General features: G+C 38.7%; 2 protein-coding genes across 3 annotated transcripts in view; both read left to right on the top strand.

Moving 5' to 3' along the window:
- The first annotated feature begins 361 nt into the window (after positions 1-361).
- Positions 362-14,215, top strand: hmgcs1 (3-hydroxy-3-methylglutaryl-CoA synthase 1 (soluble)). Its single transcript, XM_086096119.1, has 10 exons — positions 362-502; positions 1,916-2,364; positions 2,539-2,664; positions 4,053-4,217; positions 8,384-8,552; positions 8,654-8,824; positions 9,959-10,065; positions 10,139-10,264; positions 11,201-11,358; positions 12,652-14,215. The coding sequence occupies exons 2-10, from the start codon at positions 1,917-1,919 to the stop codon at positions 12,727-12,729; spliced, it is 1,548 nt and encodes a 515-aa protein (XP_085952245.1). The 5' UTR covers positions 362-502; position 1,916; the 3' UTR covers positions 12,730-14,215.
- A 3,320-nt stretch (positions 14,216-17,535) lies between these two features.
- The window catches only part of tln1 (talin 1), a 98,182-nt gene continuing 91,552 nt past the window's right edge, over positions 17,536-24,165 (top strand). For both annotated transcript variants that reach the window (XM_086096117.1, XM_086096116.1), the window contains exon 1: positions 17,536-17,734. The gene's annotated coding sequence lies outside the window, so the exon portion shown is untranslated. The remainder of the gene's footprint in view (positions 17,735-24,165) is intronic.

Genomic DNA, 24,165 nt, shown 5'->3' with positions numbered 1-24,165 from the left:
ACTATTGATTTAAATATTATTCGTTCTTCACAATGTATAAATACATTGAAAGGGTCACATTTGATAAGAATTTATAGAACTTATTAGTTGTTAAAATGTCTTATGTATTATTAACACACGAACATAGGACTTGAGACTTGAGCGGCCCACCACTATATCTACTTACCGCGCCAGGAATTACGTTCATGCTGTGATTGGTTGTTCCCTCTCACCAGACATCGTACACTTGATTCTATTGGACCACTGTTACGGCTCTGACGCATGGTAGCAATTCTTACTTTCTGATTGGCGAGGAAGTCTGCGCGCTTGGTAGCACTGCACGTTGACAAACCTACCTTGTCATCTGATTGGCTGAATAGCCTTGCGTGTGCACGTAGGTTACGCTTCCCTGTCATCCTCGTACATAAATACTCTTCTGCCGGGGGTACCGCAATTTAAAAGCTGCTACTTAACAGGCACTCAGTCCAGACTAAATTACATTACTGGCGCTACACTTACACAGGTAAGATTTTCCTCTTTTTATGTCTACAATTAAATTTGATCGGTTGGATTCTGGATTATACACATGGATATATCAATATATGTTTTCGAATGAACTTGCTCGGACGTAGGTGTCTGTGGTATTTTTACATCATATGAATACTATTTGATTGATCAATCGTTAAGACAAGTTGTAATCTAAACTGTTATCCAAGATGTCACTAAAACCAAAGTGAGCTAGTTTGACAGAGCGCTAAAGCATGTCCGTAACATATTGTGTCCGGGTGGGAAACGACACATCATGACGACTTGGTATCATCATCAATAAGAAGTTTGTCCAAATAAAATTTAAAATTATGGACAATCTTTTGTCAAATTCGCCATCCAGAACGCGGTGCTTATCATTATGTCGTTAAATATCACTCTGCTGACTAAATTAACGAATTACAGATGACGACAGCCATGAGTGACCTATCTTAACTTTTGGCATTTTTGTTGTTGACCTTTCACCCAGTTTTCTTCCTAGTTTGCTTTGGGCTCAGTTTTAAAAAGCCCAACGTCGTGTCTCTTATCTATTTTTTTCAATAACTGTAGAAAGCAGTGGAAACGTTATTGGCATCCCATTATTGTTAATTTACACACCATAGCAATAGCAGTTTTTAGTTATTCTGTCTGTTTTGTGTTTATAGCCTCGCCAACGTAAAGTGTGAATTCATTGTTATTTTCAGTTTATGAATGGTGTCGTTGCTCTGCCCTATGAGCATCTTTCGTGTACCAGGTACAAAAGCTTTGGGAAAGATACATCTCACGTTTAAAATAAAACCAAACTTTGGATGTAAACGTAAGAATGTTACCATCAAACAATTGTTTACATAGATTATTACAATTTGTAGAAATAGAAGATTAATGTTTCAATAAGTATTGTTTTCTCACCTCAAAAAAATTCCAAGGACTTGCTGTAAACATTTGTATACTTTTAGTAACCGAAGACATAATTATATTCATTAACTACAAAAGTGAAAACTGCTAATATAGTCATATGTCATTCCACCAAATTGTTAAAAATTTAATTTATTGGTAAAATATAGGACAAATGCTAAAACCAGCATCCCCCCAATAATCCCACAGGGGTAATGCCACAATTGTGCATGCGCATGTCAATACCCCGTGGCATTATGGGGGGGTATTATTATTATTGATTTTTTGTGTGTGTGTGTTTAGCCTACCTTCTACCAATAAGTTGGGACAACCTTATCATTTGAAGGACTTCGCAGTACGTTCGAATAACTTTATCAATACGTTTGATTTACTTGGTAATAAATTAGACCGAGACAACCCAGTCAAAGCTCTTTACTCCACATTGGCAGTTCCGCGCTTCCGTATTTCACTGCATCTAAACATGATTGTAAATAGTAAACCTTCTCAACCTGAACAGGATGCCTGGATCTGCCTCTCTCAACTGCTTGGGGCCGTGGCCCAAAGATGTGGGTATCATTGCCATGGAACTGTACTTCCCATCGCAGTATGTGGACCAAGCGGAATTGGAACAGTTTGATGGTGTTACAGCTGGCAAATACACTGTGGGCCTGGGTCAAGCCTGCATGGGCTTCTGCTCAGACTGTGAGGATATAAACTCTCTTTGCCTGACAGTGGTCCAGAGACTGATGGAGAAGAACAGCCTGTCCTACGATACAATTGGTCGTTTGGAAGTTGGCACAGAGAGCATCATTGATAAGTCCAAGTCTGTAAAAACAGTCCTCATGCAGCTGTTTGAGGACTCCGGTAATACTGATGTAGAAGGCATTGACACCACAAATGCGTGTTATGGAGGGACAGCTGCACTCTTCAATGCTGTAAACTGGGTTGAATCCAGCTCATGGGATGGTAGGTGAACATGCTTAAAATACACATACTCAATGGTAGTAGTTTGAGCTTTGTTTCATGTTGATGGTTTGTTGTAATATTCTCTTTTCATTCCAGTACTACAACGCTGCTGATATGCTGGTATCTAATAGGCAGGACAATTTTTGTTTGGTTGATCTTGGTTTCTCTCTGCAGGCCGCTATGCCTTAGTTGTAGCAGGGGACATTGCTGTTTACGCCTCAGGAAGTGCCAGACCTACAGGCGGTGCTGGTGCTGTGGCAATGCTCATTGGGCCCAATGCGCCTTTGGCCTTTGAACGAGGTCAGTAAGTGTGTGAATTTGTTCAACAGTGACTGACTTACACTATGGTAAGATCTCACAGTGATTGACTTAAAATAATCTTATCTTCTCTTCTTTTATGTATATAGGGTGGCCTCTATAATAGCCATTGCTTTTATTTAGTTAATTTTAGCTATATTACTGGTTTAAGTGTTGATGGAAAAAATGTATACAATCATATTTGAGCTCTCAGTATACAAAGGGATAACTGGATGATATTTAACCTTTGTATATTGTAGGGCTGCTCGATTATGGGGAAAAAAATAATAATCACGATAATTTTGGCAATAATTGAAATCACAATTATTCGAACGCTTATTTTTTTGGGCAGAAAACAAGAAAATGTTTAAGCATTTAAAAATCTTAAGACCAATTTAAAAAGAAGAAGAAAATAAACACTATGTAAGTAAGTTCCTTTGGGTTCAAACAGAATTTTTTTTATATATATATATATATATATATATATATATATATATATATATATATATATATATATATAAAATGTGTAAAGTTGGAGTGCAGCTTGTGCACTGTGCAGTAGGGCGATCATGTATTTTTTGGTACAAAACAAGAACATTTTTAAACATAAAAAACAAAACATATTAAGACAAAAAAAATTATTTGAAACACTATAATTATGCAAGTTCCTTTTGATGAAACAACATTTATTAAATTAGTTTATTTTAAAATTAAAAAAAGGTGCAAATGTATAAATTTAAACAACTCCAAAAAAATTATTAATCTTTTTTTCCCGATTATGCTTATTTTGTACGTGTGGATTGTAATAATTGAAATTGTAGTTAAATTTCAATTAATTGCACAGCCCTAGTATATTAGGTAAATTTGTTCAAGATAACAATGACTGAAACCCCCCCGTAATATGCATACTTTCAACTGAAGTTTTATACTTGAACTATTTATTTTCATGACCATTGATTTAATTAAGATAATGACCCCCGCTCATCAGAGGCTGAGCTCCACTGCATTTGTTTACAGAGTAAATTTGTGACCAAAACATAAGTGAATAACATTTACTGTCGCTTACCTGCTATGTTACAAACAAAATGTAATTGTTTATTTTACTTTTTTTTTTACTAACTGACCACGACAAAAACATTAAGGCTGTCAACGTTTTGTAATATGTCTGTTGGGTTATTCTTTTATGTTGTGTACTGGATATAAGGCCATATATAGTCTCCATAGGCTCGTACAGTTAAGAAATGCATACATGTTGTCTTAGGAAATGAACATATCAGACTACTTTCTACTCAAGTTTTCCTCACAATCGTGATGTGGCTTTTGTCATCTTAGTAGTGGAACTTGTGTAATTAAATAAGTGTGTTAATGATGATGTACTTTATTTGGCACAGGCCTGCGAGGAACCCACATGCAGCATGCATACGACTTCTACAAACCTGACCTCATGTCTGAGTATCCTGTGGTAGATGGCAAGCTGTCTATTGAGTGCTACCTGAGTGCCTTAGACCGCTGCTACTCTGTGTACCGGAACAAGGTCCATGCGCAATGGCAAAGAGGTTGGTTAAAACTTATTTAAGTATTTTTACACATGACTCTAAAGGCTCCCAACATTTTTTTTTCTTCTTCTTCTGACTTGATCATATTTTTGACTAACTGAGCAAGTCTACCTACACTGAAGGAACATTATGGTCAAACTATTAGAGCGGGGGGGAAATACAGTGGTATCCCAAATGTTTAGCGTAAGATGTTGCAGGATTCTGGTGGACTTCAACATTTGTTTAGATTTGGAAACTATGTGTCCCATTAATATAATGGTTTTTTTCTTGTGTGTCCGATGTGTTAAACATAAATAAAAACTGAGTACAGTGATTTGCAAATCATGTTCAATGTATATTTAATTGAATACACTACAAAGACAAGATAGTTAATATTCAAACTGATAAACTGTATTGTTTTTAGCAAATAATTATTAAATTAGAATTTTATGGCTGGAAGACGTTCCAAAACATTTGGAACAGGTGGCAAAAAAGATTGAAAAAGTTGAGGAATGCTCATCAAACACCTGTTTGGAACATCCCAAAGGTGAACAGGCTAATTGGGAACAGGTGGGTGCCATGATTGGGTATAAAAGGAGCTTTCCTGAATTTCTCAGTCATTCACAAGCAAAAATGGGCCAAAGTTCACCTCTATGTGAACTAGTGTTAATTTCGTCATCACACATTTTTCACCGGACTAAAACCCTCATTAATAAACAATAACTGGGACTAAATCAGTAGGCCCTATGCATTTTTGTCGACTAATGAAGACAAGATGAAAATGTACTTCACTTAATAACAACTGCACTAAAATTTATGGACATTTTAGTTCACGAACAAAAACGAAATGAAAATTATATAATATTGTAAAATCTTGTCTCTGCTAATCTGTCACTGTGACATACAGTGATACATCCCCATTTCAAATCTGCGGTCGAGCGGGTGCAACAATGTGCAAACACATGACAGACAGGAGGTGGATTCACGGTGAAAGGTTAAAAAAAAGAAGTAAATTATCGTTGTAATGTAACATTAATCCAACGGCTATAACGTTCCAACAATAATGTTAATCCAACCGCTAACTAATGCTGACTAATTTATTAGCTCATAGCATGGAACCATAGTAGCCACTTGTTGATATACTGTAATTGTGTGTCACGTTGTTTTTCATCAAAAAGATGAGAGAAAAAAAATTGTGAAATAGTTTTAGATATAAATGTTCAACATAATCTGCTGACAAAAACAAATACAGGGGTAAAATTATTGTCCTGACTAAAAAAAAATAGGCTAAAACTTTGACAGTGTTTGTTGACTAATACTAGAAGAATAAAATTATTGTATTATGTTTTCTTGGACTAAAATGCTAGATTTATAGTCGACTAAAAACGGACTATTAATAAAAATGAGTAACTAATTCTGATCAAAACTAACAAGCGTGATTGAAAGTAGACTTAAAACTAAAACTAAATTTTAAAATGGCTGATAAAATTAACACAAATGTGAACAAGTGCATGGGAAAATAGTCAAGTTTATGGACAATTTTCCTCAACGTCCAATTGCAAGGAATTTCGCGATTTCAACATCTACGGTCCATCATCAAAAGGTTCAGAGAATCTGGAGAAATCACTAAATGTAAGCGGCAAGGCTTAAAACCGACATGAATGCCCGTGACCTTTGATCCCTTAGTCTGAAGCTGTACATCAAGCAAGAATGGGAAAGAATTCCACCTACAAAGCATCAACAATTAGTGTCCGAAGTTCCCAAACGTTTATTCAACGTTAAAAGAAAAGATGATATAACACTAGTGGGGTTTCCATCTACCCATTTTTCTTAGAATTTTCAAGAAATGTGAAAATGAATGGAAATACTAGGAATTCGAAAAAGGGCCCAAACTTGGCAAAAAGACGTTTTTACGCTTGGAGGCGGGGTGGATTTTGAAACGTATCGAAAAAGGAAAATGCGCATTTGGGCTATGGAAACAGGTTTTGCGAACAACCGCTGACAAGACAGGATACACGTCGCATTTTTTGACTAGATGTTACGTCACACGTACGTTTGTACTCACAAAGCAATGTCGGACAATAAAGTAAAGTATGTTTGGGGGACGACGAAATCTTTTTGGAATGAATTAAAGAAGTGAATAATAATGCAATTTTAGATGGAAAACACAACAGTTTATCAAGAATTACAAAAGAAAACTCATATGACGTCATCGCACGGCGCAGTTGCTTCCTGGTCTTCTTCTACTTTTTTAATTAATGTTGGATCACATCTCTATGGTGTATAGCACCACCTACGGCAGTGGAGTGCCCTCTCAATATTCGCAAAAGAAGAACAGATTGAAACGGGCAAAAGTCGCATGTGCGTTTTGCACATTTTCAGTAAATTCGCTTAAGAAATTTGAAACAATTGGATGGAAACCCCACGACTTTCCCAGCTGTTTTGGATCGTGTTGTAGCCATAAAATTCCAAGTTAATGATTATTTGCTAAAAACAATAAACATCAGTTTGAAAATGTAATCTTGTCAATTAAATATAGGTTGAACTTGATTTGCAAATGATTGTATTTATGTTTGACACAATGTCCCAACTTCATTGGAATTGGATTTGTAAATTCGAACAACTTTGATTTTAGTGTGTTGTATGACTGCTTTGCATACTTGTTTTTTGAGTAGACTGATAACTGCCTAATTGGTTGAGAGTGCTTAGGACGTTACTTGCTGTAGGATTTACATGACAAGTTTATTCAAGTTCAGTGATCATAAAGTCGCTTTAAGGAAATGAGCTTTTAATCCGCTGAGCAATATGTGCGAAAGTGAGCAAGTTGAAGTGTCGTAAATCATTCAACTATGGAAGCTGTACCATGCTTTTCTGTATGCTTGACCTTCAACAATTTGTGTGTTCCTGGCCTTCAAAACAAGTATTTTGTTTAGGTGTTTTTGTATATATAAGAAGATCTTTAAATGGAATTTGTTTGCATCATTGGTTTGTGTTGCACCACTGACATGCTATAAAAAAGGTTTGTTTGTTTGCTTGGTTTGGATCAATACTTCACTGGAATAGGATATTTGTCTTCAAATTAACAAAATTAGGACAATTGAGACAATATGGATGCATTCTATTTTTCTTTTTATTGCATTGGTGATTAATCAGGTTGGGACTCTGTATTGGCTCAATAATTAAAGATACAGTATTTAGATTTGAGTGCCATCAACTGGTGAACTAATAGAATGCAACAACCTAAGTTCGAAGTGTGTGCATTTTGAAGCACGCGCACTACGGTGCCTCAGAGAGACCACACTTCACAAGGCCATCACCACTTACTATGTTTGTGAAATTATTTACCTTAGGACAGTGGTTATCAACCTTTTTTCAGCGATGTACCCCCTGTGAAAAAAAATTCATACAAGTACCATGCAGCGCAAAGCATTTTTGGTTAAAAAATATAAATGACTTCAAATAGTGTTGCGTCACCATTGCCTGATTATTATTGAACTTTGGAATTTCATTTATTTTGTGGTCTCTCTTGAACTATTTGGAAATAAAGTCAAGATTTGTGTGAACACAAATTAGCACCATTAAGTGTCCTCTTTTTGGGTCATAGTAAAGATATGTTTGCAAAAAGAAATCCCAAACTTAATTTTGCTAGGTGACATATGACAGGTTAGGTCAAACCATTCTGTTTTGTTAAGTTGACAATGAAGTTAATAGCCTACTGAATCTAACGTTCATTTTAAGAACTTAAGATAATTTAATAATTATTTTTAAAGTATTTTTGTATAGATTCCACATTTTAAAATCTCATGTACCCCCAGAGTGCCTTCACGTACCCCCTTTTGAGAACCACTGCCTTTGGGTATCTGTAGCTGAAGGAACATGACGAAATATGTCAGCCTCCTGTAGGCGTGGCATGGCCTATGTTATATAATTAGTGATTGCTAGACCTACGATTATATCTTTAAAAAATGTACGTTGTGATAGTTTATTTTTTATTTTAATTAATGAACATTGAAAAATGGAAAAATTCTGCACACTGTCCTTTGAAGTAACTTGGGTGCAAAAAAAAAAGAGCTTGGGACATTCCTCGTAAATACAAATTTAATTTTACCATTGAAACAGTTAATTTTTCCAGACAAAGCAATTAGTACTTTTTAAATTGAGGAATCTATTTTCTTTCTCCATGACAGAGGATTCAGAGAAGCGCTTTTCTTTGGAAGACTTTGGCTTTCTCGTCTTCCACTCGCCATACTGCAAACTGGTGCAGAAGTCTTTGGCCAGATTGATGCTGAATGACTTTCTGAACCACCCCTGTCCAAACACTGACACGGGCCCGTTCAGCGGCCTTGATGCTTTTAGGTAAACGGACTTCCTGCAAATATTCCATTTTGTGTTTCTATAGTCTTGCGCTAGGCTCATTTTCTGTGTTGTCGTTTCATCATATTGGTGTTGTTTTGCAGAGACATCAAGCCAGAAGAAACCTACTTTGACCGGGATGTTGAGAAGGCCTTCATGAAGGCCAGTGCGGATTTGTTTGAGAGAAAGACCAAGCTGTCTTTGCTGATATCCAACCAGAATGGAAACATGTACACCCCCTCGGTCTACGGCTGCTTGGCATCAGTCATTGCGCAGTATGTCTCAATGTCTGCCTTTTGTTTTCACTTGCCTGCATCAAATTGACAGTAACTTGATTCATGTCAGAAATGTCCTGATATCCTGATTGATAAAGTGATGACCTGAAATTTAGGGGACCTAAAAAGGAATTAGTTTGTATTAACTGATTAACTCATTCAAACCTATAAATGTTTTGTAATACTTTGTCCTTCACTCCCAAAAATGTATTTTTATGTTGTTTTTTTTAATGCTAGAGCAGCTTTGATGCAGCTTTTGACATGAAAATGTCACTTAAAGCAATGGTAGTTATTACAATAACAGCCAGCAGGTGGCAACAGAGTTTAAGAGATCAGCCAAGGCCATGTTGCAACGCTCTTCTTTTTTTTTCAACAAGTTTGTGAATAATGATGAAACTTAGCTATATTCTAATGCTAATTGCTGCAAAACGGAAACAGATACTTTTTTTTTTCTGGTGAAAGAAGAGACTAATCTTTCTTTTGGTAGGTTCCATGTTTTTATAGTACTAGAACACAATATTCTGTGGGCCTTGCAAAATCCAGTAATACAGCCAGAAGCAAAAGGGGTTTGCTTCAGTGCAAATGGCTGGGAGTGAAGGAGTTAGTCATGTATGATGTATCAAAACCTTTGCCCCTACAGTGACAATGGGGTAAATGCCACGGAGGAGGCGGGACTTCCGACTTCCTGGTTTTCACACAGCTTCAGCTTTGTTTCCGTTTCCTGTTTGCGACGTGTGGGCCGCATCCCAGTTCTTGCGCTTCCGCTTTCCTTTGTGCCCCTCGGTTGCGCGTTACCGTCAACAGGTGCGAGTGTGTAGTGTGTCTGTCTCAATTGATGAAGCATTTCAGAGAGTTAAGACATGTGCGTTTGGGGGGCGCAGGGGTGGGAGTGCGAGTGTTGGAACGCTCCCATCAATGGCCGGAAACGACGCTTATGTGTGGAACCCGGAAGTCTGAAGTCCGTGGCATCTACCCCATTATACTACAGTGGAATATCAGAAGTCAGACATAATCCGTTTTAGGTGCTGACCACTGAATACTTTTTTTTCCCCATAACGCGTGAAAAGACAATTACCATCTCTAAAAATTTAGTGTACATTTGTTTAAATATTATCTCTGCTGACTTTGTTGCAGACACACATCTTCACAGTTGGCAGGTCAGAGGATTGGAGTCTTCTCATATGGATCAGGATTTGCTGCAACTTTATATTCTCTCAGAGTCTCACAGGACCACACACCTGGTGAGTTCTGCGCACTTACCTGACATGAATCAATCATGATTGTATGACAAAATTGACTGACCTCTACTCCCAGGTTCTGCTCTTGACAAGCTCATCTGTAGTGTGAGTGACCTGAAGGCCAGATTGGAGTCAAGGAAGAAGGTTTCACCTGCTGTCTTCTCTGAAAATATGAATCTCAGAGAAGAGACCCACCACCTAGGTATGAATTTTCATAAGGTTATAAATTGCATTATTTGTAGGGCCCGGCCGATTTTAACCAAATGGCCAATTATTTTCCCCTTAAAACTTTATCATCGAAGAAAGCTGAAGTTTCCGACGCTGTGAAAGTACCCTGAATGCACCATTTCGTTTGCGTAGCATCAGCAACTAGCAAGTGTGCAGCGTATGTTATTCTGTTATCTCTAAGCGTCCTTTAAGCTGTTTAATGACATCCCAGTTGGAGTTAACTGTAAAACTAAACACACAACGTTAACAATTACATCCACTGTATATTTAAAAATAAAACATGCTTTGTTTTTAAACCTTGCGCTATTGCTAAAAGCGAGGGGAGGATCCCATTCAAATACTAACAGGAAGTTAGCATCGAGTTCAGGAGTGTTTTTCCTTCAAATAACAAATATTCACATACAAATGCTGTGGGAACACATATCCACAGTTAAAATAACACCATGCAAAGGCACAAATTATTCCCAATGTGTGAAAAACAAGTTGTTTTAATAGAATTCAACCCTAACTTTCTTCTGTACTGACTTTAAGTGTGTACACCATGGATGCACCACACCACGCTGCCCCCAATGTTTATGCATTATATATGTATTTTTTTAATAATCGGCCGATTAATCGGTTATCTGTATTTTTTCCTGCCAAAAATCTGTACCACTGTACCTTTTTAAGCACTAAACTTGGGTAGACACTATACACCAACCGAGCAAATTGAAGCAGTTTGGACCCTAGTTTCTGTCCGTTGAATCTGTCACTTGTTGGTTTCGGGTCTGTTAAATTGAGGTTCCACTGTTCTTCCAAATGGTTGGTATGCCAATGCGCTGTAACAAACTTGAATATTGTTCTTCTTGCTTACATTCATTTCAAATGTGAGGGTATTGTTTTAATCTAAAAAAAACATCTCTCATTACAGCCAGCTACATCCCTCGTGGCTCTGTGGAGGATCTCTTTCCAGGAACTTGGTACCTGACACGAGTGGATGAGAAACACCGTAGGGAATATGCCAGGAGACCTCTAGACAGTGACCTGCCGTCAGAGCCGGAACGTGTTCGCTCTAGCACTACCACAGAGGTACAGCTTCCATCACAAAAGAATCACTGAATTAAATACAATTCAAATTTCCAAAATTGAATACACGGAACATTCAAATGCATTAGAATGAAGCTTTTAGCTATGAATAGGGCCCGACCGATATGCAATTTTTGAGACCGATGCCAATACCGATTTTGGCTGGGGGGGGGGGGGGGGGGGGTGAATACAGATGACCGATTACCGATTAATCTGCAGATTATTTTTAAAAATATATAATGCGATTGAATTATATTAAAATAACTAGTTTTTTCACAGATTGGGGAAAATGAGTGCCTTGACGCAGTTTTATCTTACCTGTGGGTATGTGTTCCCACTGCAAATGTGTGTGTGAATATTCGTTATTTGAAGGAAAAACACTCACAAAGTTGATGCTAACTTCCCATTAACATTTGAATGGGATCCCCCATTCACTTTAAAATTAGCGCCAGGCTAGCTATGTTTTGTACTTAAATATACAGTGGATGTAATTTTTATTGTCGTGTATTTAGTTTTACAGTTAACTCCAACTGGGGTGTCATTAAACAGCTTAAAGGACGCTCACGGACAACACAATCACATAAACTACACACTTGCTCGTTGCTAATGCCATGCAAGCAAAATGGTGCATTCAGGGTACTTACACAGCATTGGAAACTTTGGTTTTCTTCGATTACAGTATAACATTTTAAAGGGAAAACAATCAGTCATTTGGCCCATTGTTTTACTTTTGGCTGATAATTGAAGGGCAATAATCGTCCGATTACGATCGGTGGTCGATTAATTGGTCAGGCCCTAGCTTTGAACAACTTCAACAATTTCTTTCTTTCTTTCTTTTTAATCCATTATTATTATTTTTACTTTTCAAGTAAAGTATTTTTTCCCCTCAAGTTTAGTACATGTTTAAGAACAGTTCTGTTGCATGTAACTTGGGTACAGCTCTTAGCACTAAAACCTCAGCCACTGTATTTTTAAGTTGGTCCATTATGGTGGATCATAGAGAGTTCAACATGTTTTGAGGGGGGGTACTTAGAACAGGGGTGGGCAAACTCGTTCCTTGGATCCTGCAGGTTTTGTATGTTTCCCTTCTCCAACACAGCTGATATATGATCAGCTCTGCATAAGCCTGATAAAGATCCTGTTGATCGAAACCAGCTTTTGTTGAAAGAGGGAGACCTCCAAAACCTGCAGTACTCCGGCCCTCGAGGACCAAGTTTGCCCACCCCTGAGTTAGAACCACAAATTTCGAGCAATCAGCAATGCTGTATGTCTCAAATGATCGCTGTGTCATTTTAGCACATCCCGAGTCCAGCCAAGAAGATGCCGCGCATCCCTGTGGCCACCTCCAACTGCGACACCGGCGTCAGCAACTGAGCCGTCAGCTCTTCCTCAAGGTTTCGAGGGCCATTAATTTGGAAACGGTCCAAACACTAAGCGGTCAAAAGGCCAACGTTTGATTGGTCTTGCAGCGCTGCTTGTGGACAATCTTGGATGCTGCTGAAACCGCCTGTATGTTGCACATCCTCACCTATCAAGACATATTTCATAACATCATTGAGTGCTAAGATACTTAATTTTATATTTTACATTTTTAGATATTCTTGTTTGGGAGCACAATCTGTTTGTGACCTTTAGAATGACATTCTAGAGAAAGCAAATGTTTTCCATTTAAAAATGAGGTTTTTAAATGTGCATCTGTGGCAGCCTTTGATATTGGCTTAACAGCAGCCAACGCTCCTCGGTCATCACCCTTCTCATTGCATATTATGGGTTCAATTGTCCCTACTTTGCTTTCTCCAAATGTATTTTGTTTCTTTAAAGCTGGGCACATCGGAAGATATAAAATGACATTGCACTCTTACTGAAACATTAATTTGGTTATTTGTTTCAGTTACTACATTAGATATCACTAGAGGTGGCAAAATCCAGGTCCAAAAAGTAGAAATCCTGCCACAGTTTGGCTTTAGCTATTGATGCTAGCTCCCTAGCAGGTTAATGAGCACCATGGGAGCTAGCTAGGGAGCTAGCTAGCTAGCACCTGGTGCTCAAGCCAAACTGTGGCAGCGTTTTTACTTTCTGGACCTGGATTATTAGTTTTAGTCTTTACTGCTGTGTCACTCTGAATACAGCATGTATCTGCTAGCTATAATGGAAACAGAAGCTAACCTACATTTAAAAATAAATTAAAAAAAATAGACAAATTTGTATTGCATCAATGTCCATTAGTTTTATGAGGTTTTTGTAAGAAGTTCTTTTTTTTGTGTCTCTCCGGTTGTTTTATTCCTGAAATCTTGAATAAAATATCCAGCATAGGCATAAATAGCACTCAGGTAGAAACCATGGCAAACATCAGTCTTGAAATAAATGGGGGTGTGGATAATATATAAACGGACAGCTGGAGTCAGAGCAGTTACTGAAAGTACAGTTACAGTATGCCATTAAGAAGCCTTATATTAACAATGTATCAAATGTAAACAAAAGTTGTCTCCTTGTGTACAGTAAATTGGTGCCTCTCCACACACAGTAGCATCACAAATACAGTGGTGGCTATGTTGTGGCTGTAATGTAGTGTAACATGTGACTTGACTAATAGGTCAAATGATCTTAACAAATTTGATGGTAATGTACAGTAAAAGCTGTAAAATTATTTATGCTTTGTTGTAGATAGGAGTGAGTGGATGTTTCATCAGATTTATTGTAGCCATACTATTTCTGCAAACCACAAAATGAATAAATGAATACTGTATTAAACATTTCTTGGTGTGTGTTTTTCCCCCCCTCACAAATCTTAAATTAGTCTTTGCACACTGAAGACATTAAATACCTTGAAAATGTTTCGCCTATTTTTTCAATGGAATATATTGCTGAATGTCAGATCAGAAGTATCTTCTGTCATGAACCGGAACAGATTTGGGGGGATAGATATGAGGGGGGAAAAAGACAATAAACATAGTTCTCGACTGATACATGAAACACTCAAATTATGTTTTTTTATGAATGGAATTGCAACTACAATAGTTGTTTACATCTCTGCATAAGTGTTTTTTGCTCTTTGTGGAGTGCAACAAAAAATACAGAATATAAATAGAATTTTCCCTTTAGGGATTTACTGAAAAATCTATTTAGTAAAAATTAAAATTTTACAGTTAAAGACAGAAAAGAGCTCCTATATTCTTTATTCCATCTCAGTATTTTTTTAAGATGCCTCATCAGTGTTTCATACAGCATACTTTATCAGTGCATATGCCAAGCTCCCTGTATGGAGGGCCTCTGTTTGGATTAGGCCCATTTGGTACATAAATAGATACTGTAATTTAATTTTTTTTTATTATCATTATTATAAATACAATTTTTTTCTCAAATATGTATTTTATTACATTACTCTGATATGTTTCAACGGATAAAAGCACATGTACAATTATTTTTGGGTGGATCAATTCTGATATCTAGTGGGCTACGTCCACACTGCAGGCAAATGCGACCCAGGTCGATTTTTTTTGCCCAAATGCGACCTGTATCTGACTTTTTTTTTATGTCAGTCTAAACTGCTCAATTCAGATTTTTTCATATCCGACCTGGGTCACTTCTATATGTGGTCCTAGATCGGATACGTATCCGAATTTTTGCAATGCGACCGCAGTCTGAACGGCCAGATCGCATATATCCGACCCCGATGTCATCAAAAGTCCAATATGCTCTCCAGGCGGGCGGGGGCATTAAGCTTGATTTATGCTTGACCCATCCGCGAGGTCCGCACGGCTCGGGATACGTATGTGAATCGGCAAAGTTATTTCGAGTAACAGTTGTGACTTTATATTTGACTTCAATTTAATTAATTAGTAATTTAGCCACGCAGACGGCTCATTTATTACGCGCGGCAAAGACATGACGTCATCATTAGAATTTTTCTTAATCTTGCTTTCCACCTGCTCCCTCTAGACCAGTGGTCCTCAACCCTGATCCTCAGGGACCGGTATCCAACCTGTTTTCCATGTCTCCCGCAGCCAACACAGGTGATTCATATCATCAGCTAATTAGCAAGCTCTGGAGAAGCCTGATAACGATTCCCACCTGTGTTGGCTGTAGGAGACATGGAAAACAGGCTGGATACCGGTCCCCGAGGACCAGGGTTGAGGACCACTGCTCTAGACCTTGATGTATGTCACTTGTTCATTGCAGTTGGCCTTCGTATCCTGAAGGTCTTCCTGAAGTGTCTCTTTGTGACCATATTTTCCAGCAGGATTTGGAACCTGCCCAGAAAGCACCAATACCCGCAAGCCTGCCTGACTTGAACCCCCTTAAAAATGGATGTTGTGTCGTTGCCAAGAGGAGGATGAGAGAAAGAAACCCTGAAATGCAGACCATATAAAGGCCCGATATCAAAGCATCTTGGGCTACAATAACACCTGAACTGTATCAAAGGCTAATCGCCTCCATGCCACGCCACCTTGATGCTAAAAAGGAGGCAACAATGTACTGAGGGGCATATGACTTGAATACACTTTTCAGAAGGCCAACATTTCTGTTTGAGATCCGTTTTTTGTTGGTGACATGAAATGTTCTAATTTTGTAAAACACTGTTTTTTTTAATTGTTTTTTTTTTTACATTTTTGTGTTTTTTTTTTTGCATGCTGTGTTTGCTGCGTTTGCATTTCTTATGTGCATTGCTTTCCTTTTGCAGTTTTTTCCCCATGCGTTTTAGTGTGTATTTATGCATTTGGCTTATTTGTTTGCATCATTTCTGTGTTTGCAGCATTCGACGGTTTGCAGCGCGTTTGCCCCTGCCGACAACCGTAATAAATAACTTTAAATTACAGCTGAAAGTCTTCATGTACATCTTGTTCGTTTTATTTAAAACCCACTGTGGTGGTGTTTAGAGCCAAACATTTTAGAACTGTGGGTACATGTCCCATGAATGAAGAGATGAAGAAATTACTTTATGTATGAGCTGAGCTCATTCATGTATGATTATCATCCGGACCGGTTGATAGTAATAAATAAATAAAACACAATAATTACTCCTCTATTCCTATTGGATATTAATTATGGCACTTCTTTGTGTGCATCATATATGACTTATTTAATAACTTGAGCTTTTATGTAGGAGGTCAATGTTCACATCTGTGGTTTCCAATATGTGGAGCCAAGGCAGCTATGTTAGAAAAACCTCACGATAAAACCAAACAAAAATGACAAAAACTATACATACTGTAATAACGTGACTCGGTTAAGTCACAAATGTATTTACCTCTTGTGAAATCTGGGCTTGTATGCAGGTATTGCAGGGAGCCATGATGACATGATTTATGGCAGCATGGATACATAGATTAAATGCACCTTTTCCCAAACCAATTGAAGAGAATGTATTATTATTTTATGCCTGCTACTATATGCCGCTGGGCTGGCATAGATAGAAAGACAAAATAATAATAATAATAATAATAATAATAATAATAATAATAGATTTTTCGAAGAGTCAAACCGTGAGCACAAAACCAAGATACGAACCGAAGTGTGTTTATTTGGGTTATCTTTACATTTGTCTGATGACCTTAATATTATATATAATATGCGAAAAAGTAAGGATTTTAAAAGATAGAAAATACTTGTTCAGAGTGTTTTCTATGGAGATAGAACGTTTGTTTGATAATAACTTGAGTCCGAACACGGGAGACCGAAAAAGCGAGATCACATCATTCAAATTAATTGTTACTTTATCTATTTCAAAATGATTTATGTAGAAATATTTTTAATTGTATGCTTTTCGGGTGTCTAATTGGTAACTCACATTATAACAATGGTGTATTAGCTAATTTTCTTGACAATTTTTTGGGGGGTGCCTCAATTACAAATTTTAATTACCAATTTATGGATGGAACGACCCGACCCATACAGTATTTCAATCATTGTTGTGTGCACTTCTCCTACGCACCACTAGGTGGCACTAAAGTAATGAGCCCCGCGCAACACTGAATAACGTCTGACATCATCTGTGATGAATTGTTTTGCTATTGCTCCAAACCGTCTCTATCAGTAATTTGGTATTACTGTATATTTATTTTGACAGTCATAGACTATCCTGAATTGAAGTCTGGGAGAAGCAGTCGGCCTGCTGCTGATCTCGCCTCCTCCGTGACGCGAGACACCGCCCGCCCCACTGCGCCGCCGCTATGCAGTCATGCAGTATGCATCCAGGGAGGAGTTTGTAGCTACCACTACCCTGAGCGGATAGGGAGGGGAAGTTAGAAAAAAAGGTCGCTAACTGCCCTTTCTCCCTGCTCAAACTTGCCCTGTTTCTTGGATTAATCGAAATCACGGCGAAACTGTTTCATTGAAATTCCAAGGGGACTGTCAGCGGCACTGTTAACTGCGCGCTCAGGTAGGATTTATGTTTTAAACTTTAAAAAGTTTCCACCGTTCTTGTAAGAAGTCCTTGACGTCAGCAAGGACTCGATGTGGATACAGATTGAAACGTTAGTGTCACTGATTAGTTAGCCAGTAGTATTTGTTGCAGGCAAAAAGTAATCGTGCGCGTGCGTGTAATTCCTATATAGTTTCCACACAACGGCGTGCAGTTATCCTGGATGGCTCGTGGAAGCTAACTGCGCCTTTCCTTATACTCATACCCAAAGCAGTGTCTGTAGGCTTCACTGTAGATCCCACTATGACGTGTGCAGTCGTCTACAGAAAAAAATATAATCTAAATATGTATTTAAAGTGGAGCAAAGACGAGTGTGTGTCTTCTTATGTGTGTGTTGTGGAAGCTCATGTTGTTGTGAACATTTCCGTATTTCAATTACGGTTTTTTTCTGGGACTTTTTGTTAAGGTGGCTGAAGTTCCGCACACAACAGGGAATGTAAATGACCTAATATTGTTGAATCTGGTTTGAAACTATGTTTGTGCTTCAGACAAGTACGACAAAGCTATAGCCTCTGGGTGTCAATTGTCACACCGCTATGTTGAGAGGGTGTGACAAGTGTGGAGGAATTTGCGTTCGTAAATCTACTCTGATAAGTAAACCATTGTCGTTGGATGAACACACTTTTGATGCCCTCTTCATTAGTTTATTTACAGATAGGCCTGTATCAATATCCTAGTTTCACTTAGTGCAATAACAAACAGTGAAATGGTCATTTCACAATAGGATTTGAGGCTGCAGCTCACCCATTTGCTATTTTGCTCTGATCTGCTTGCCAACTCCTGTAAACAAATGTATACTCGGTGAACCAGTTTAATTACCTGTGACCAGCAAAATGGACATAAACACACAATCTATTTTATATTTTATTTTTAATCCAAATGTTACATCCTGTTTTATCTCTATGCAATTGCAAGACAAAATTAAACAGTTTCCTTTTTTTTTTATTCACAGCAGAAAATAACAACTTGACCAGACTTGGCACTAGTAATGTATGGCTGATTTTAAGTGGATAGGAAGACTCCTGCTATGGGAACTTCTCTTTAGCTCAGTAGCCTAGTGGTAGTGTCCGCCCTAAGACTGGGAGGCTGTGGGTTCAATCCCTGGCTGATTCATACCAAAGACTATAAAAATGGGACCCATTGCCGCCCTTCTTGACACTAAGGGTTGGAATTGGGGGGGGTTAGATCACTAAATGATTCCCGAGTGCGGCCCCTGCTGCTTCTCACCCATTCCTCAGGGGATGGGTCAAATGCGGAGAAAGAATTTTGCCCCACTTAGGTGGGTGTGACAATCAGTGGTACTTTAACTTTAAGAGCCCACCTTAGCTAGACAGTCAATCTTTGACATGACTGACTTTGTTTAAGTGCACATATTAATAGGATTACTGACATACTGTAGTTTGTTTGATCTACCTTTTCCATACTTTTTTGTTGTTGTTAATATTTTATGCAGTCAGTGTAATACAGTCTTTGGCCTCCGCTACGTTGAGGTGGCCAATGATGCTCTTTTCAACTGCTTCGGGGTGGAAGTTCAACAAGGTAGAGGGGCTTGTTGCTACTTGCTTCCTATGAAACAAGCAGAGTGGTAATAGGGATAACTTTACAGCTCTTTACAACTCATATGTGTTGGCAAGTACTTCAAACTAAACTTTAAACAACTGGCTTTTTATTATTGTATATTTTTTTAAGATATTGTACCTTACAGGTACAGTGGAACCTCGATTTAATGGACCAATTAGGGCAAATGCTACTCCATTAGAGTTGGTTCTCCACTACATCGAAGTAGTTTCTTTGTGGCCTAAAAACACACAATCCAGTAAAAAAAAGAAGAAGAAGATGTTTGGCTACAAAAACATATTGTAGCCAAAAAATGGCCAGTACTGTACAAAATGATGGTAACTCAATTTAAAAAAAGCTAAGTTGAAACAGTTTGAAAAGTTTTAAAGTTTATCCAAACTCGCCGTTATGGTGCTTAAAGGGAGGATAATGGTGTGCATATAATGTTCACAAGCCACAATGTTAGGGATTCCTTTTTTCACCTCTGTTACGATTAGATGCCTTAGATAAGGGCTTTACAAAAAAAATTAACAAACTACTGTAGTGTGTACTGTACCAAAAAAAACCGGCATGTTGAAGAAACATGTGCATGTTTAGTCTCTGAGCAAAAAACAGCCTAGGCCCATAGATGAATATGACATGCTCCTTTTGAGCTGTGTGCCTACAGCGATGCTAAGCTAATATCCATTAGAGGTGGCAAATCCAGATCCAGAAAGTAAAAATCCTGCAACAGTTTGGCTTTAACCTCAGATGCTATCTAGCTAGCTCCCACGGTGCACGTTTACCTGCTAGGGAGCTAGCTAGCTAGCATTAGGGGCTAAAGCCAAACTGTGGTAGGATTTTGCTTTCTGGATCTGGATTTGCCACCTCTGCGACAGTCACCCCTTTTAAGATGGCTTCCACAAAGTGCCACATATATACTTGCATTGCTTTTGATGGGAAAGTTACCCCTGCCAACATGGCTGTGAGATTGCTGCGCGTTTAAGCCTGCTCAAGTCTACTGTAAGGGCGCGTTCAGAAATGCGCTCCAAGCGCGCATTGGTTCACTCTGGCCATTTAGAAACTCAGGGCGTTTTTTGCTCAAATTTGCCATTTGGAAACACGTGACCAGTCTCTGTTGATGGTGCTGTCTACAGCTGTTGTGGCGAATCGCGGCAAATTGCACCGAATTCTGGAGCTAAGAGATTTTGAAAGGTACTGTACAAAGGGGCTTTTTGAGTGGATTGACCATGATTTTTTGTCTGTTGCTTCAGTGTCCATTAACTCGAGATTCCACTGTACTTCCTTCCGAACGCATACAGTTAGAACACCTCTCCCATCTTGTTCTTTTGGGTTTTAATGCAAATTTAAGGTCAGTCATCTTTCCATTGCAATGCCATATGTATGATTTCGGTTCATACAAATTGTCTGAAATGGGCCAAATGTTTGTAAAAGTAGCGTATGTTGATTTCTCGTCAGAGTTCATTCAAGGTCGTAGAGTTTGCCAGACGTTCGGCAACAGTTTTAATCTTTTCTCTTGTTGCAAATAAATTTTACGTGAGGATTGACATTTGACACTCATCCCAACTCACTCCAACAGAAAAACTGTCTTACCATTTATACGTTTATTTTTTATTACTTAACCACAAACAACATCGCACAATTGTTAATGAAGAAACGGATTGTACTTGCAGCTGTAATGTATATATATTATAGTAATAGAAAAACAGGAAATGGGTGAGAAATAAAGGAGAGAATGGATACTTCAGACTGAGAGGCTCTTTGCTCGTGCATATGTGCACTTCAGTATTAGACTCTCCTCGCTTTGCTTTTTCAGCCATTTACATGTAGATGTAAACTATCCGCCCATACGTATTCTGTGCTACTTATCGTCATTAGTAGACGGGTGTGCTGAAGCCTTTCACAGCTGACTTGGGGCAAGAGGCACTCTGTATTGGTTGCCAGCCAATCGCATGGCACAACTAACCAGTTGACAGTGATGGTTATACCTTGAGGTTGATTCATCGCCAATCAAGTGTTTTGTCAATAACACGGATACCTTGCTCAAATAAACTGGTGGTGGGTTCATGCAGTCCTGCAGGGGTCCATCAAGCGCGAGGCAATATTTTACTATAAATGGCGATGCCCATTTGCCCATCCCAGGTTGATACCCTTTTGCCCCACTGTACATCCCCGATGTTACTCGCGACAGGTCATGCAAACCCATCAGCAACTGCTACTTGCTCACTGCGGGGTAATGCTAACTTGCTAAGCTAACTTGACTGCACTGAGGCGCATTTATGGGCGCAACCTTCCGCGGCAAAGAGGGTTACCAGTGAGCTAAAGCTAATTTGAATGCGTAGGAAGTGAGTTACCTAAAACTCTGACCTACTTTGTTCTAAAAAAATATATATAGAAAGAATAATACGCACGTCTTTCTTTTTCCCTACACCCCTCATGCGACATGCGAGCAGTCTGCGATCTAACAGTCACGGTAACATGGTGCACTCCGCCTCCCATTTGTCTTGTAATGAAAACCAGACAGTTCCATGAATTTGTAAAAAAACTCGCACGCTTGGACAGTATGTAAAAAAAGTGGACATGTCCAGGCAAAAGAGAACGTTTGGTCACCTTACTCTCTTCCAAGTAACTAATTCTCACTTCCGTGGTGGCAAAGAAGTTACTCAAAGAAGCTAATACGCATAGCCTAAGCATTCGACAGTGAGAACAAGAGAGAATAGACGAAGCCAATGCTTTTTTTTTTTGGAGAGAGAGAGAGAGCTCAGTATTGTTCATTCGGTAATTTTACCGATTTGACATGTCATCATCATTGCTCTCTCTTTTTTTATTTTGTATTTTTATTTTTATTTTGTATGTGCGTGAGTGTGTGCGTGCATGTGAGTGTGTACTCATTAATTCACCTAAAACCTATTAAAAGTCCCATACCGTTCACCTAAACCGAATACTTCAGAATCCAGCTAGAGTCGTGAGGTTGTCAGGAGACCAGAGGAAGGATCAAAGAAAATAAAGGAAAGTGAAATCCAGCACCGACCAGACATCACCTACTACCCACCGGGTTACCAACCAGAGTCTTTCACCAACCCCAGAAACATCTAAATTCCAACAAATTCCAACAAGACTTAAAACTAGTTGAATGTAGGGCTGGGCGATTTTGCCTAAAAATAAAATTTCTGATTTTTTAACAAAAAATTAGATTTACGATTTTTAAAAATTATTATTATTATTATTATATTTTTTTACACAAACCAAGAACTTAAAAAGTTTTGCTTTTATTTGATCAGTTAACAAAAGTAACCATATTTCTTCTCTTCGAATCAATGTGCAAAACTTCTACCTTGAATCAAATACTTCTGGAAATGTAAATCTATGTGTTGATAAAGTAGTAAAGTACTGTTATGTAAATTGAGGTGGCTATTTTGCCACGACTGGCAACTTTCCTGTTAGCGGTATTTGATTGGCCAGTCCCCCGGCGTAAGTAAGCTCACGCTTCTCTTCAAAGCATGCAAATCTTTCACCTTTTTACTAAAGAATTCAGTGGAGAAAGTTTTGGCATGCCGTAAATCTGCTATTTTACCGTGATTAGTCCGCTTCACCAAGTTCACCCCATCCTATAGATCTCCTTTCACTTTTCAATTTGTTTTGTCACTAAAAATAGGCTGTTATCAGCATTACGAGCCCACTATACTACATTTCATAAGGATTTTATGTCACGGACACTGCTAGTGAAAGTAAGCTTGTCTTTCTTACCGGTAAGTGCTTGCAAGGCGAGTCCGTCTTGGCGAGATAGCGTACATGTTGCGACCACGCAGCGACCTAAACGTGTAAATTTGTGCTATTCACATAAGCTTGTAAATGTCTATAAGCAATCAGGATAAAATATCCAATTACAGCAGGCTTAAGATTCTTCGCTCCGGCGATTGACCAATATTTGAGCCGTTAACAGCAAAACTATCGCTAGCATTTGCGTTGCCAGTCACGGCAAAATAACCACTGCCTAAACAAATGGCGTGGGGAAACTTGTGGCTAGGTAGCAGTAGCACATACCTGGCTTCTCCCGTTTTCAGCAAGTGGTGAAATCGAGTCTTCCTCACTGTATGGGTGCCATATCATTAGCGAGGTGCATCGTGTCCGCTTTGGTGATCATTCTTATTGTGCCCCTTTCTTGCCATTTGTGCTTCCTTGTGTTAATGACTCCTCCACGGTAACATGGTTCACTGTTTGTTGTTTGTTTTTAGCGGGAGTTTGTTTGCTGTTGTTGAGTTTCTCCCATATGGAGTGTGTGAGGACACGACTAGCAGAGCTAAAGCTACGGAAGCCCATGGGGGCGAAAGCTGCGGGCGCGGCGCAAGAAAGGGGGGAAAAAACTCGATGTTATAATTTTTTTAATCGTCCACAACAAAACACTCGAATTAATTCAAAAAATAAATTTATCGCCCAGCCCTGGTTGAATGGTACCTTTGCCATGGCCTGAGGGGGTCTGTATAATTTTTACTGGCACTAAGCAACTTTGAGGAGGATGGTAGGAACACTGCCACGCAAAAAACTACAAATGTGATGACTGCTTTATGGCATACGTCAAAAGCTACCTCGGATGAAAGCACAGTCAAGGATCAACATTAGCCCACTCGCTAACGTGAGCTAAAAAACGACACAATGCACTTGCCCTCATAGGAAATGTGGTTTTTCTTTCAGATATAACAATACCGCTTTTGTCCTTATGGTGTCGCCATAATCAACATAAACTGAAAGTTCCTTGCTTTTGCTTTAACGGATCGGGGAAATTTGCCCCTATTGAAGTCTCACACAGACACATGGCACAGGCACACCACACA

This window comes from Leptonotus elevatus, chromosome 15 (genome assembly GCF_054856555.1).
Source record: "Leptonotus elevatus isolate MCC_2025b chromosome 15, RoL_Lele_1.0, whole genome shotgun sequence".
In the NCBI taxonomy this organism is placed as follows: domain Eukaryota; kingdom Metazoa; phylum Chordata; class Actinopteri; order Syngnathiformes; family Syngnathidae; genus Leptonotus; species Leptonotus elevatus.
This window is presented reverse-complemented; position numbering and strand designations above follow the sequence as displayed.

What these genes read in the sequence shown, in the direction of transcription:
- hmgcs1 (XM_086096119.1), top strand. Translation starts at nt 1,917, where the DNA reads ATGCCTGGATCTGCCTCTCTCAACTGCTTGGGGCCGTGGCCCAAAGAT. An exon ending in TGAATCCAGCTCATGGGATG is followed by an intron (nt 2,365 to 2,538) that starts GTAGGTGAACAT and finishes TTCTCTCTGCAG; the next exon opens with GCCGCTATGCCTTAGTTGTA. An exon ending in TTGGCATCAGTCATTGCGCA is followed by an intron (nt 8,825 to 9,958) that starts GTATGTCTCAAT and finishes ACTTTGTTGCAG; the next exon opens with ACACACATCTTCACAGTTGG.